General features: G+C 47.1%; 1 protein-coding gene across 1 annotated transcript in view; it reads left to right on the top strand.

Moving 5' to 3' along the window:
• LOC132821426 (glutathione hydrolase-like YwrD proenzyme) overlaps nt 1-14,081 on the top strand; it is a 61,274-nt gene that overhangs the window by 42,712 nt on the left and 4,481 nt on the right. The window contains exons 10-11 of the mRNA XM_060834012.1: nt 5,503-5,673; nt 9,047-9,126. Coding sequence (XP_060689995.1) covers nt 5,503-5,673; nt 9,047-9,126 — 251 coding nt within the window. The remainder of the gene's footprint in view (nt 1-5,502; nt 5,674-9,046; nt 9,127-14,081) is intronic.

Genomic DNA, 14,081 nt, shown 5'->3' with positions numbered 1-14,081 from the left:
TTCCCCGAGCTGGGAATTTGTGTTGCAGACGTTTCGTCCCCTGTCTAGGTGACATCCTCAGTGCTTGGGAGCCTCCTGTGAAGCGCTTCTGTGATCTTTTCTCCAGCATTTATAGTGGTTTGTCTCTGCTGCTTCCGGTTGTCAGTTCCAGCTGTCCGCTGCAGTGACCGGTATATTGGGTCCAGGTCGATGTGTATGTTGATAGAATCTGTGGATGAGTGCCATGCCTCTAGGAATTCCCTGGCTGTTCTCTGTTTGGCTTGTCCTATAATAGTAGTGTTGTCCCAGTCAAATTCATGTTGCTTGTCATTTGCGTGTGTGGCTACTAAGGATAGCTGGTCGTGTCGTTTCATGGCGCGTTGGTGTTCATGGATGCAGATCGTTAGCTGTCTTCCTGTTTGTCCTATGTAGTGTTTTGTGCAGTCCTTGCATGAGATTTTGTGCACTACATTAGTTTTGCTCATGCTGGGTATTGGGTCCTTTGTTCTGGTGGGTTGGTGTCTGAGAGTGGCTGTTGGTTTGTGTGCTGTTATGAGTCCTGGTGGTCACAGTAGTCTGGCTGTCAGTTCGGAAATGCTGTTGATATATGGTAGTGTGTCTTGTCCCTTGGGTTGTGGCATGCCCTCGTTCCATTGTCTTTCCCTTAGGCATCAGTTGATGAAATTGCGTGGGTATCTGTTTTTGGCGAATACACTGTATAGGTGTTCTTCTTCCTCTTTTTGTAGTTCTGGTGTGCTGCAGTGTGTTGTGGCCCTTTTGAATAGTGTCTTGATGCAACTTCTTTTGTGTGTGTTGGGGTGGTTGCTTTGAACTATGAAAGCATCTCTGAGACACCCGCACCAATCAACCACACCGCCCTGTGGCCCAACATTTCAACTCCCTCTCCCACTCTGCAGAGGACATGGAGGTCCTGGGCCTCCTTCACCGCCGCTCCCTCACCACCAGACGCCTGGAGGAGGAACGCCTCATCTTCCACCTCAGAACACTTCAACCCCAGGGCATCAATATGGACTTCAACAGTTTCCTCATTTCCCCTTCCCCTTCCCTTGGCCAACACCTGATCTTCCTTTCAATGTTTCTATGTCATCCTTGTTCCAACGGGCTACCACGTGCAGTTTTTGATGGACCTAAAATGAGGGCATCTACTTCGAAATGTGGTTAAATGTAAGGGACTAGGAAAAGGATGGCTGATTGGATTTTACATAATTGCACTGTAGAATGCACTCCTGGAGTTGGACATTGAAGCACCGCAACCAAAAGAGAAAATGCTGGAAAATCTCAGCAGGTCTGGCAGCATCTGGAAGGAGAGAAAAGAGCTGATGTTTTGAGTCTAACTGACCCTTTGTCAGAGTTTTGACAAAAGGTCAGTTAGACTCGCTACCACAGCCATATCTCCTTCCTCAGCACCTGCCTACGGAACCGACTGATCCCACACGGACTCCGAACTACATTCCAACCAACAAAATTTGGACCCAACCAGGACAACCTGTACCTACAACAAATCCGAAGCCTCCAGCAACGGACCTCCCTCCGGATCCTCCGCTCATCCTCACCTTGACCTCCTTCCACCTATCACATCTCCAACGCCCCTCCCCCAAGTCCCTCCTCCCTACCTTTTATCTTAGCCTGCTTGGCACCCTCTCCTCATTCCTGATGAAGGGCTTATGCCCGAAACGTCGAATTTCCTATTCCTTGGATGCTGCCTGACCTGCTGAGCTTTAACCAGCAACACATTTTCAACTGTGATCTCCAGCATCTGCAGACCTCACTTTTTACTCAAAACGTCAGCTCTTTTCTCTCCTTTACAGATGCTGCCAGACCTGCTGAGATTTTCCAGCTTTTTCTCTTTTGGTTTCAGATTCCAGCATCTGCAGTAATTTGCTTTTATCGAAGCACAGAATGTGTTTAATGTTTTGAGGTGAGGCCTCTTCTGGAGTGCTGGGTACAGTTCTGGTCACCTGCTGTAGAAGGGATATTTTGAAATTAGAGAGGGTTCAGAAATGATTTTCCAGGATGTTGCGGGGACTGAGGATGTGAGCCATAGGAAGAGACTGAATACTGTTTTTCCTGGCGCGTCGGAGTTTGAGTGGTGACCTTTCTTGGGGTTTATCCAACCATGAGGGTCCAAGATAGGGTGAATAGGAAAGATATTTTCCCCAGAGTATGGGAGTCCAAAACTAGAGGGTATAGGTTTAAGGTGAGTGGAGGAAGATTTAAAAGGGACCCGAGGAGTAACTTTTTTTCACTCAGAGGGTGGTTGGTGTGTGGAATGAACTGCCAGAGAAAGTGGTAGAGGCTGGTACAGTTACATTTAAAAGACATTTGGACAGGTAAATGAATAAAAAAGGTTTAGAGGGACTTGGGCAAACACAGGCCAATGGGACAGGTTCAGTTTAGGAAATCTGGTCAGCAGTTGGACTGAAGGGGTACAAACAATGACTGCAGATGCTGGAAATCACATTCTGGATTAGTGGTGCTGGAAGAACACAGCAGTTCAGGCAGCATCCGAGGAGCAGTAAAATCGACGTTTCGGGCAAAAGCCCTTCATCAGAAGTTGGACTGGAGAGTCTGTTTCCATGCTGTATGACTCAATCCTCTAGGAATAGGAATGGTGTGGATATATAAGGTAAGGACCAGTGCCCTTGTTGAAATTATGCACCAATACAGACTGCTCGGACTGCACTTAACCAAGAGCAATGCCCAGCCAAAGGAAACCAGTGCTAGAGTCTGCTGAGCAGCACTTATTGTGTCACTCATTGGCATAGCAGGATGTTGGCACTACACCAAACTGAGTCAATGATGTTGCACTTTCTCACCAATAAAGACCTAAAGCAAAGAACACTACACAAAACCACCCTGCTGGTGTTACCACTCAGCAAGCACCTGGGGACCTCCGATCTCTCAATGTCTTATGGTGCCACAGAAATAAAGTGCAGGATCCTCCTGCTTTATCGCAATGCTATCGTCATCACGCTATCAAAAGATGATGGACTTTGACAGAGGAACCTCCCTATAATTGGGAACAGGGATGGGCGTGTCAAAAAGAAAGAAGCACAGTTACTGCCCACAGTTAGGGGAGGGAGGGGGAGTGCGTCTGATATTGCAAAGAGTTTGACAAGCAATTGATGCCAGCCCTACACATGCCCAATTTTATAGGACGAGGGCATTGCTGGCTAGGCCAGCATTCACTGCCTATCTCAGCCAGTTAAGAGTCAATCACATTGATGTGGATCTGGAGTCACATGTAGGCCAGATCAGGCAAGGATAGCAGCTTCGTTTGCTTTTCCAATAATCAACAATGGATTCATGGTCTCATTAGACTCTTAATTCCTGATTTTTTTAAAAAAATTGAGTTTCAATTCCACCATCTGCCATGGCAGGATTCAAACCCAAGTCTCCAGAACATTACCTGAGTCTAACCAGAACATCACCAACCCAAAGAAACCCAAACATAAAAATAGAAAGCAGGAAACATCAGCAGTGCTGCGTCTGGAGGCTCACTGAAGATGCTACCCAGCATGGTGACGAAACGTCTGAAAATGAACCTTCCAGCTTAGCAAGTGAACGTACATGCATAACAATCCAATGATAATACCATTAGACCACCACCTCCCCACTGAAGGGTCAATAGTGAGGGGGATTAATTTTAAGGTGAAGGGCAGGAAGTTTCGAGAGGCTTTGAGCAAAACATTTTTTTCCCCTGGAAGGTGTCAGGAATGTGGGATACAGGTAGTGTTTGGAGGAGGAAAATCTCAATCTTCAAAGATACCTGGATGAGCACTTGAATTGTTGTAACTTTCAAGGCTATGGATCATGAGATGGCATGTGGGATTAGTGTAGATATGTCAGTGCAGGCCTGACGGGCAAAGAGGCCTCTCTGTACTGGAGGACTACTCTAATATTGGATACTGGACCATTTTGATGGATCATTTAGAACCCAGCATAATAATATTCAAATATTATTTACTGCATCCATTGTGCAAAATATATTCTCCGACCGATAGTTGCTTTGTGGAAAACACCTTCAATAATGACTTGACTTTTTTTCTTATTTTCTGCATGAGGAAAGTTTGGTACATTTATTTGATCTTACCAAGATTCATCAGCTATTTATTTCCTTTTGAATATTTGTCCCATTTGCCTGTGAAAATGCACTTTAATTCATCCTCGAGGTATTTGGCTCCAATGTGGTTCAGTTGGAATCAATTGGTAAATGGGTGGGAAAGGTTTAGAAGGGTTGAATTGAATTGAATTGAATTGAATTTATTGTCACGTGTACTGAGGCACAGTGAAAAGCTTTGTCTTGCGAGCAATACAGGCAGACCACAGAGTTAAATAGCATAGATAGTAAATAATAGATAAACAGCAGCAAAAACAAAAACACAGGTACAGGCGAAAGTTGAGAGTTTGTGAGTCCATTCTGTATTCTAACAACAGTAGGGTAGAAACTGATTCAAAACCAGCTGGTGCATGTGTTCAGGCTTCTGTACCTTATCCCTGATGGTAGAGGTTGTAGAAAAGCATTACCAGGGTGGGATGGATTTTTGAGAATGCTGGCGGCCTTTCCTTGACAGCGGGGCCTGGTAGATGGATTCTGTAGATGGGAGGTTGGCCTTTGTGATTGTCCGGGCTGAGTACACCACTCTCTGTAACCGTCTCCGATCTTGAATGGTACAGTTGCCATACTAGGTAGTGATACATCCAGACAGAATGCTCTCAATAGCATACCTATAAAAGTTGGCAAGGGTTTTTGCTGTCATGCCCAAGTTTCCTCAGCTGCCTGAGGAAGAAGAGACTGGATGGGCCTAGTGCAGGGGAATGGGGTTAGTGTGGATGGACATTTTGGTCAGCATGGACCACTTTGAGCCAACGGGCCTGTCTTACCTCAAAGCTGAAGACTGTGGGTTCAGACATTTGAAGGATACAATTCGACTGATACTCCTACTGAGGAAGAATGTCAGTGAGCAAAGCGTTAATCTTCGATGTGTCATCTCAAGTAAGTACAAAAGATCTCATTTAGAGTAAAAAAAACTGCAGATGCTGGAATCCAAGATAGACAAGCATTGGAGTCTAGAAGAACACAGCAAGCCAGGCAGCATCAGGAGGTGGAGAAGTCAACGTTTCAGGTGTAACCCTTCTTCAGGACTGACTTCTCGCCTCCTGATATTGCCTGGCTTGCTGTGTTCTTCCAGCCTCCTGCTTGTCAGCAAAAGATCTCATGGCACCTTTTAAAATAAGTCAGGGAGTTTCCTCTAGTGTCCTGGCTGACATTTATGTCTGAAACTAACAAAACTTAGAAAAACAGATTGTTGGATTTCTGTCTTGTCACGTCATTATTTGCCTGAACTGGCTGTGCCCCAGTGGCCTGTTGTATTTCTGTTCATCTGTTCATTGTCCTTGGCTGTGCATTGCTTTGGAACATTGAGTTTGTGAAAGCACACATGCTGTCCCTTGCTGTAACGAGTTGTAGATTATTCTAACTGCTCTGACTTTTTGTTTTAGAACAGGGGGGCCCATTTTTCCCTGAACCCTGACCACCCAAATTGCCTGGTACCAGGGAAACGTCCCTACCATACCATCATCCCTGGCCTTGCCACATCGCCTGCCACTGGAGAGCTTCTGTGTAGCTTCGGCGTCATGGGTGGGTTCATGCAGCCTCAAGGTCATGTGCAGGTAAAGGCTGGTTTGTTATCTAGGTGCCAGGCTGTAACATGAAACGCGATTTAAAGCATAGAATCTTTATTCCGATCTTCACTTTGATAGGTGGTTCTACTTTTACTAATGATGTGGAGGCGCCGGTGTTGGACTGGGGTGAGCAAAGTTAAAACCCACACAACATCAGGTTATAGACCAACAGGTTTATTTGAAAGTAAAAGCTTTCAGAGCACTGCCTGCCTCACTAGCTACCCAACAAAGCAACAACGCTTCAAAAGCTTATACTTTCAAATAAACTGGTTGGACTATAACCTGGTGTTGTGTGTGATTTTCTACTTCATCTATATTTCACACTTTGGATCCTAACATATGAATTGTAACCGACTTCCACTGCATTAACTATCTCTTAATGTTGAAGATGATGGTTGATTTGTAGAATGGCCTTTTAGCTCAACTAGTGTTGGGTTAGGTGAATTGGCCATACTAAAATTGCCCATAGTGTTCAGGTTAGGTGCATTAGATAGGGGTGAATGTAAAGCATTAGGAGAATGGGTCTGGGCGGGTTACTCTTCAGAGGGTCAGTGTGAACTTGTAGGGCCAAATGGCCTATTTCTACACTGTGATTCCACATTCTATGATTTTAAGTCTACATTACCAAAACATCTGCCATAAATCTACAGTAGCCCCACTTTTCCACAGCAGGTCCATAAAGTCTTGAATGTTATGACACTTCAAGTGCTCATCTAAGTATTTTTTCAAGGTCCTCTACCTCCAGCGCATCTGGATGGGTATATGAATAGGAAGGGTTTAGAGAGAGATATGGGCCAAGTGCTGGCAAATGGGTGTAGATTAGGTCAGGATATCTGTTCGGCATGGACGAGTTGGACCGAAGGGTCTGTCTCCGTGCTGTACATCCCTATGATTCTATGACCTGGTCTGGTCAAACGTTTTAGAAAAATTGTGTAAGCATTTCAAATGGATTGGCTCACAGCTCCATCTGTTGGTTACATTGGGATTTGCAGGTTCCATTGACAAAGAGCACAGGACCCAAAGCAGCAGATGCCAGAACGAATGTTGTAGCTTTGAGCCTTGTCTCACTGACATTCAAATGTCAGGCATTTCTCCCAATCCAGGCAATAAACAACCATATCATCCAGTTTCAACAGCAGCTGGAAAATATATATATATAAACAGGAATATAGATCAGCACAACAGTTTAACTAAAGTAACCGAGTAGTTGTAAAGACAGAAGGTGGTGGTGGAGGGCTGTTTTTCAGACTGGAGGCCTGTGACCAGTGGAGTGCCACAAGGATCTGTGCTGGGTCCTTCACTTTTTGTCATTTACATAAATGATTTGGATGCGAACATAAGAGGTACAGTTAGTAAGTTTGCAGATGACACTAAAATTGGAGGTATAGTGGACAGCGAAGAGGGTTACCTCAGATTACAACAGGATCTGGACCAGATGGGCCAATGGGCTGAGAAGTGGCAGATGGAGTTTAATTCAGATAAATGCGAGGTGCTGCATTTTGGGAAAGCAAATCTTAGCAGGACTTATACACTTAATGGTAAGGTCCTGGGGAGTGTTGCTGAACAAAGAGACCTTGGAGTGGAGGTTCATAGCTCCTTGAAAGTGGAGTCGCAGGTAGATAGGATAGTGAAGAGGGCGTTTGGTATGCTTTCCTTTATTGATCAGAGTATTGAGTACAGGAGTTGGGAGATCATGTTGTGGCTGTACAGGACATTGGTTAGGCCATTGTTGGAATATTGCGTGCAATTTTGGTCTCCTTCCTATCGGAAAGATGTTGTGAAACTTGAAAGGATTCAGAAAAGATTTACAAGGATGTTGCTAGGGTCGGAGGATTTGAGCTATAGGGAGAGGCTGAACAGGCTGGAGCTGTTTTCCCTGGAGCGTTGGAGGCTGAGGGGTGACCTCCTAGAGGTTTACAAAATATGAGGGGCATGGATAGGGTAAATCGACAAGGTATTTTCTCTGGGGTGGTGGAGTCCAGAACTAGAGGGCATAGGTTTAGGGTGAGAGGGGAAAGATATAAAAGAGACCTAAGGGGTAATGTTTTCACGCAGAGGGTGGTATGAGTATGGAATGAACTGCCAGAGGAAGTGGTGGAGGCTGAAACAATTGCAACATTTAAGAAGCATTTGGATGGGTATATGATAGGAAGGGTTTGGAGGGATATGGGCCGGGTGCTGGCAGGTGGGACTAGATTGGGTTGGGATATCTGGTCGGCATGGACGGGTTGGACCGAAGGGTCTGTTTCCATGCTGTACATCTCTATGACTCTAATTTAGATTCATGGCAATAGCATCAAAATGCAGTCTTCTGCTGTTCAGAACTGAAATGTAAATAGAGAGCAGATAGGGCCCTTCCAGTAACCATCTAAGTGACAGAGTCCCTCACTGTAGGTAGTGCAGGAGCTGTATTTACTGCTGTAGCAAGAACATTGCAAATGGTGCTCATTACATACCATACCATTACATACCATACCATTACATACTGTGGGAACCAGTAAATATACATCTCGAGAGGATTTACCCGGCGAGGAATAGTTCCAGTGTTTGGAACAGCCACTGAAGCCCAGTTATTGTTCAAGCAAGTTAAAAGTTGAGATCAATGAATTTTTAGATATTGATGTTTTCAAGAGATAGAGGTTTAGGGGAAATGGCACTGAGGTAGATGATCAGCTCTGGGTCCAGAATGGCAGGCCAGAGTCAAGGGCTGAATGGCCTACTCCCCTTCCTCTGTTCTTGTACCATCTTCCTTTCTGTCTCCTTTATTTATCATTGAGTCATAGAGATGTGCAGCAAAGAAACAGACCCTTCAGTACATGCCAATGAACTATCCTAACCTAATACAGTCCCATTCGCCAGCACTTGGCCCAACTCCCTCCAAACCCTTTCTATTAATATACCCATCCAGATACCTTTTAAATGTTGTAATTGTACCAACTTGCTGTGGCAGCTCATTCCATACACGCACCATCCTGTCTGTGGAAAAATTGCCCCTTAGGTTGCTTTTAAATCTTTCCCCTCTCACCTTTTAACCTATGCCCTCTAGTTTTAGGGTGTTGCATTAGTAACTAGATTGGGTTGGGATATCTGGTCGGCATGGACAGGTTGGACCGAAGGGTCTGTTTCCATGCTGTACATCTCTATGACTAATTTAGATTCATGGCAATAGCATCAAAATGCAGTCTTCTGCTGTTCAGAACTGAAATGTAAATAGAGAGCAGATAGGGCCCTTCCAGTAACCATCTAAGTGACAGATTAGTAACCCAACCAGTTTAAATTGAGATACTCCGATCAAGAGACATCTTAAGGTTTGAGGATTGATCTTGGCCATTTTAACCAAACTCTTTTCCTTATTTGCCAGGTGTTGCTTAACATGCTGGAGTTCGGGATGAATCCACAAGAAGCACTGGATGCTCCTCGTTTTTGTTTGGAATACGAGAAGTCAGGTATTTCCTTTTCTTGGGATGACTGGATTATTTTCAGTTCCCGCAGAGGGCTGTTGGAGCTGGGTTGTTAAATGCATCCGAAGCTGAGATAGACAGAGTCTTAATTTTTCAACAATTGAGGGTTATGGGAAAAAGGTAGGAAAGTGGATCTGTGGATTATCAGATCAGCCATGATCTCGTTGAACGGTGGAGCATACTCAACGGGACCAGTGGCCTACTGTCTTACTATTATGTTTTAATTAGTCTGCATTGGATTTGAAGTGTGAAATGTATGAAATCCTGTCAGGGTGACTCTGGTCCACTGATCACTGAATCAGAGCATCACTGGGCAGAAGGTAAACCAACAGCTTCTCTGGATGTTTGTGGTGGGCGGGGAGAGGTAGGGTGAGGAAGGGGCACTTGTTGGTCATTATCCTACAGGTGATTGAGATCAGACTGGAGGACCTGATGGACCAAGTGTCCTGTTTCTTGGTAGGAGTGTTCTGATTGATTTAATTCGATGGTGTTCCTCGCGGTATACAATGAAGTGGTTCTCGATTTAGCACACAGACTATGCTCGAATTGTGTAACTGTGCAGATGAGCCATTCAGGTTCTATGGATGAGAGTGTGGTGGTATCTCAACACAATTCTCCAGAAGAACCACTTTTTGTTTGCTGCCGGATATGGGTTTTGCATTTCCTTCCACCTCAGATTTCATGTCGGGTCCCTTCATCGTTGACAGTTTACAAAGGTTACAGTTGACAGATTTTACACCTGGGTTGAGGGGACTTGTGGGAGATGGCTATTGGTCATTGGAAAAGTGATTCAACGTCTTTTATTTTCTTTGTCCTTTCACAGAAGGTAGCCTTCGCTGGCTGTACCCAGTATTTATTATTCATATCTTGAAAAGGTGGTGGCAAGCTGCTTTCTTATACTACATCAGTCTGTCTGGAGCAGATATACCTCCAGTACTGGATTAGTGGTGCTGGAAGAGCACAGCAGTTTAGGCAGCATCCAAAGTGCAGCGAAATCGACATTTCGGGCAAAAGCCCTTCATCAGGAATAAAGGCAGAGAACCTGAAGCGTGGAGAGATAAGCTAGAGGAGGGTGGGGGTGGGGAGAAAGTAGCATAGAGTACAATGGGTGAGTGGGGAAGGGGATGAAGGTGATAGGTCAGGGAGGAGAGGGTGGAGTGGATAGGTGGAAAAGGAGATAGGCAGGTAGGACAAGTCCGGACAAGTTATGGGGACAGTGCTCCTCATGCATCACACGTGACATCACGTCCGCCCCTCACATCATCGCTGGTGCCACCCCTACTGCCGTGGTCACCACCACTTCCGCCCCCACCATCGCCACTCACCTGCAATCTGCTGACACGCCCCCTACAGACTCCACTGTCACTATCCCCAGCCCCCAGAACCCCGAGGGGAACACTACCCCTGCTCGTGACTCCACCCCCATTCCCCCCACCATCTCACCCACTCCAGTTACTGGGTCCGCCCCAGCTCCCAGCCCTGCCGAGTTTTCACCATCCCTCCAGACCTTCCCCTCACTGAGGACGAACAATCAGTCCTCAGCAAAGGACTCATCTTCATCCTCCTCTGTCCACGCATCAATGAATCTAATACACGTCATGACATCGAACAATTCTTCCGTCACCTCCACCTCCGAGCTTACTTTCACAAACAGGATTCCTGCCCACCTTCCGAGGACCCCTTCGCCCACCCCCAACATACTGCATCCACCTGGACACCTAGCGCTGGCTTATTACCTGCCCTCGACCGCTTCATTTCCAACTGCCGCTGGGACATTTACCGTCTCAACCTGTCTACCCCTCTCCCCCACTCCAACCTCTCACCCTCACAGCACGCTGCCCGCCAATCCCTCTGCCCCTATCCCAACCTCACCATCAAGCCAGCAGATAAAGGGGGCGCAGTGGTAGTCTGGCACATTGACCTCTACACCGCTGAAGCCAAACGGCAACTCAAGACGCCTCTTCCTACTGCCCACTTGACCATGACCCCACCCCCCATCACCAAACCATCATCTCCCAGACCATACAGAGCCTCATCACCTCAGGAGATCTCCCATCCACAGCTTCCGACCTCATAGTCCGGGAACCCCGCACTGCCCGGTTCTACCTCCTTCCCAAGATCCACAAGCCTGACCACCCTGGCCGACCCATTGTCTCAACATGCGCCTGTCCCACTGAACTCATCTCTACCTACCTCGACACTGTCCTATCCCCCCTAGTACAGGAACTCCCCACATACGTTCGAGACACCACCCACACCCTTCACCTCCTCCAAGACTTCCTTTCCCCGGCCCCCAATGCCTCATCTTCACCATGGATATCCAATCCCTCTACACCTCCATCCGCCATGACCAGGGCCTCCAAGCCCTCCGTTTTTTCCTCTCCCGACGTCCCCAACTGTACCCTTCCACCGACACTCTCATTCGTTTGGCCGAACTGGTCCTCACCCTTAACAATTTCTCCTTTGAATCCTCCCACTTCCTCCAGACCAAAGGGGTTGCCATGGGCACACGTACGGGGCCCAGCTATGCTTGTCTCTATGTTGGCTACGTAGAACAGTTGATCTTCCATAATTACACCGGCACCATTCCCCACCTCTTCCTCCGCTACATTGATGACTGCATTGACACCTCGTGCTCCTGCGAGGAGGTTGAGCAATTCATCAACTTCACCAACACATTCCATCCTGACCTTAAATTTACCTGGACCATCTCTGACACCTCCCTCCCCTTCCTGGACCTCTCCATCTCCATTAATGACGACCGACTTGACACTGACATTTTTTACAAACCCACCGATTCCCATAGCTACCTGGATTACACCTCTTCCCACCCTACCTCTTGCAAAAATGCCATCCCGTATCCCAATTCCTCTGCCTCCGCCATATCTGCTCCCAGGAGGATCACTTCCATCATAGAACACACCAGATGGCCTCCTTCTTTAGAGACCGCAATTTCCCTTCCCACGTGGTTAAAGATGCCCTCCAATACATCTCATCCACATCCCGCACCTCCACCCTCAGACCCCACCCTTCCAACCGTTACAAGGACAGAACACCTCTGGTGCTCACCTTCCACCCTACAAACCTTCGCATAAACCAAATTATCCGCCGACATTTCCGCCACCTCCAAAAAGACCCCACCACCAGGGATATATTTCCCTCCCCACCCCTTTCCGCCTTCCGCAAAGACCGTTCCCTCCATGACTACCTGGTCAGGTCCACGCCCCCCTACGACCCACCCTCCCATCCTGGCACTTTCCTCTGCCACTGCAGGAACTGTAAAACCTGTGCCCACACCTCCTCCCTCACCTCTATCCAAGGCCCTAAAAGAGCCTTCCACATCCATCAAAGTTTTACCCGCACATCCACTAATATCATTTATTGTATCCGTTGCTCCCGATGCGGTCTCCTCTACATTGGGGAGACTGGGCGCCTCCTAGCAGAGTGCTTTAGGGAACATCTCCGGGACACCCACACCAATCAACCACAGCGCCCCGTGGCCCAACATTTCAACTCCCTCTCCCACTCTGCCGAGGACATGGAGGTCCGGGGCCTCCTTCACCACCGCTCCCTCACCACCAGACGCCTGGAGGAAGACCGCCTCATTTTCCGCCTAGGAACACTTCAACCCCAGGGCATCAATGTGGACTTCAACAGTTTCCTCATTTCCCCTTCCCCCACCTCACCCTAGTTCCAAACTTCCAGCTCAGCACTGTCCCCATGACTTGTCCGGACTTGTCCGACCTGCCTAGCTCCTTTTCCACCTATCCACTCCACCCTCCTCCCTGACCTATCACCTTCATCCCCTCCCCCACTCACCTATTGTACTCTATGCTACTTTCTCCCCACCCCCACTCTCCTCTAGCTTATCTCTCCACGCTTCAGGCTCACTGCCTTTATTCCTGATGAAGTGCTTTTGCCCGAAACATCAATTTCACTGCTCCTTGGATGCTGCCTGAACTGTTGTGCTCTTCCAGCACCACTGATCCAGAATCTGGTTTCCAGCATCTGCAGTCATTGTTTATACCTCCAGTACTGTTAGGAAGGGAGCTCCTGATTTCGGTCTAACAACACTGAAGGAACGAGGAAGTAGCTGCAAGTCAGGATGGTGTGTGGCTTGGAACTTGAAGAATATGGAGTGTGGATGACGATGCTGCCCTTGTCTTACGAGGTGATAGGTTGGAGGGTTAGGAAGATGCAGCTGTGTCTTGTAGATGGTCTACGCTGCTATCACTAATTGCTAGTGGTGGAGGGAGTGAACGTGGTTCCATTCAAGCATGCTGTTTTATCTTGGATACCATCAGGCTTCTTGAGTGTTCTTGGATCTGCACTCATCCAGGCAATTGGGGTGTATTCTATCACACTTGGGACTTGTGTTTTGTAGATAATGGACGCACTCTGTGGAGTCAAGGAGGTGAGTTACTTGCTGTAGCCTCTGTCCTGCTGTTGTAGCCCCCACAGTATTATTACGAATGATCCAGTTCAGTTTCAGTCAACAGTAATCCCCAGAATGTCGTTTGTGGCAGATTCTGGGGAAGGGTCACTTGACCCAAAACTTTAACTCTGATTTCTCTCTCCACAGATGCTGCCAGACCTGCTGAGTTTTTCCAGCAATTTCTGTTTTGGTTTCTGATTTCCAGCATCTGCACTTCTTTCGGTTTTTTATGAATGTTACTTACCTCTCACTAGCCTAAGGCTTGGATTATTGTTGCATGTGGACATGCATTGTTTTTGTATCTCAGAAGTTGTATGTGATATTCATCACTGCTTCTGACCTTGTGGTAGCGATGAAGCAGCTGAAGATGGTTGGGCCTAGGACTGTACCCCGAGGAACTCCTGCAGGGATATTCTGGAGCTCAGCAAACGCAACTGTCCTCCTTTGTGCCATGTATGACTCCAGCAAGTTAAGAGTCCCCTCCCCCCACCTCCCCGATG

Source organism: Hemiscyllium ocellatum, chromosome 13, assembly GCF_020745735.1.
Source record: "Hemiscyllium ocellatum isolate sHemOce1 chromosome 13, sHemOce1.pat.X.cur, whole genome shotgun sequence".
NCBI classification, from domain to species: Eukaryota; Metazoa; Chordata; class Chondrichthyes; order Orectolobiformes; family Hemiscylliidae; genus Hemiscyllium; species Hemiscyllium ocellatum.
This window is presented reverse-complemented; position numbering and strand designations above follow the sequence as displayed.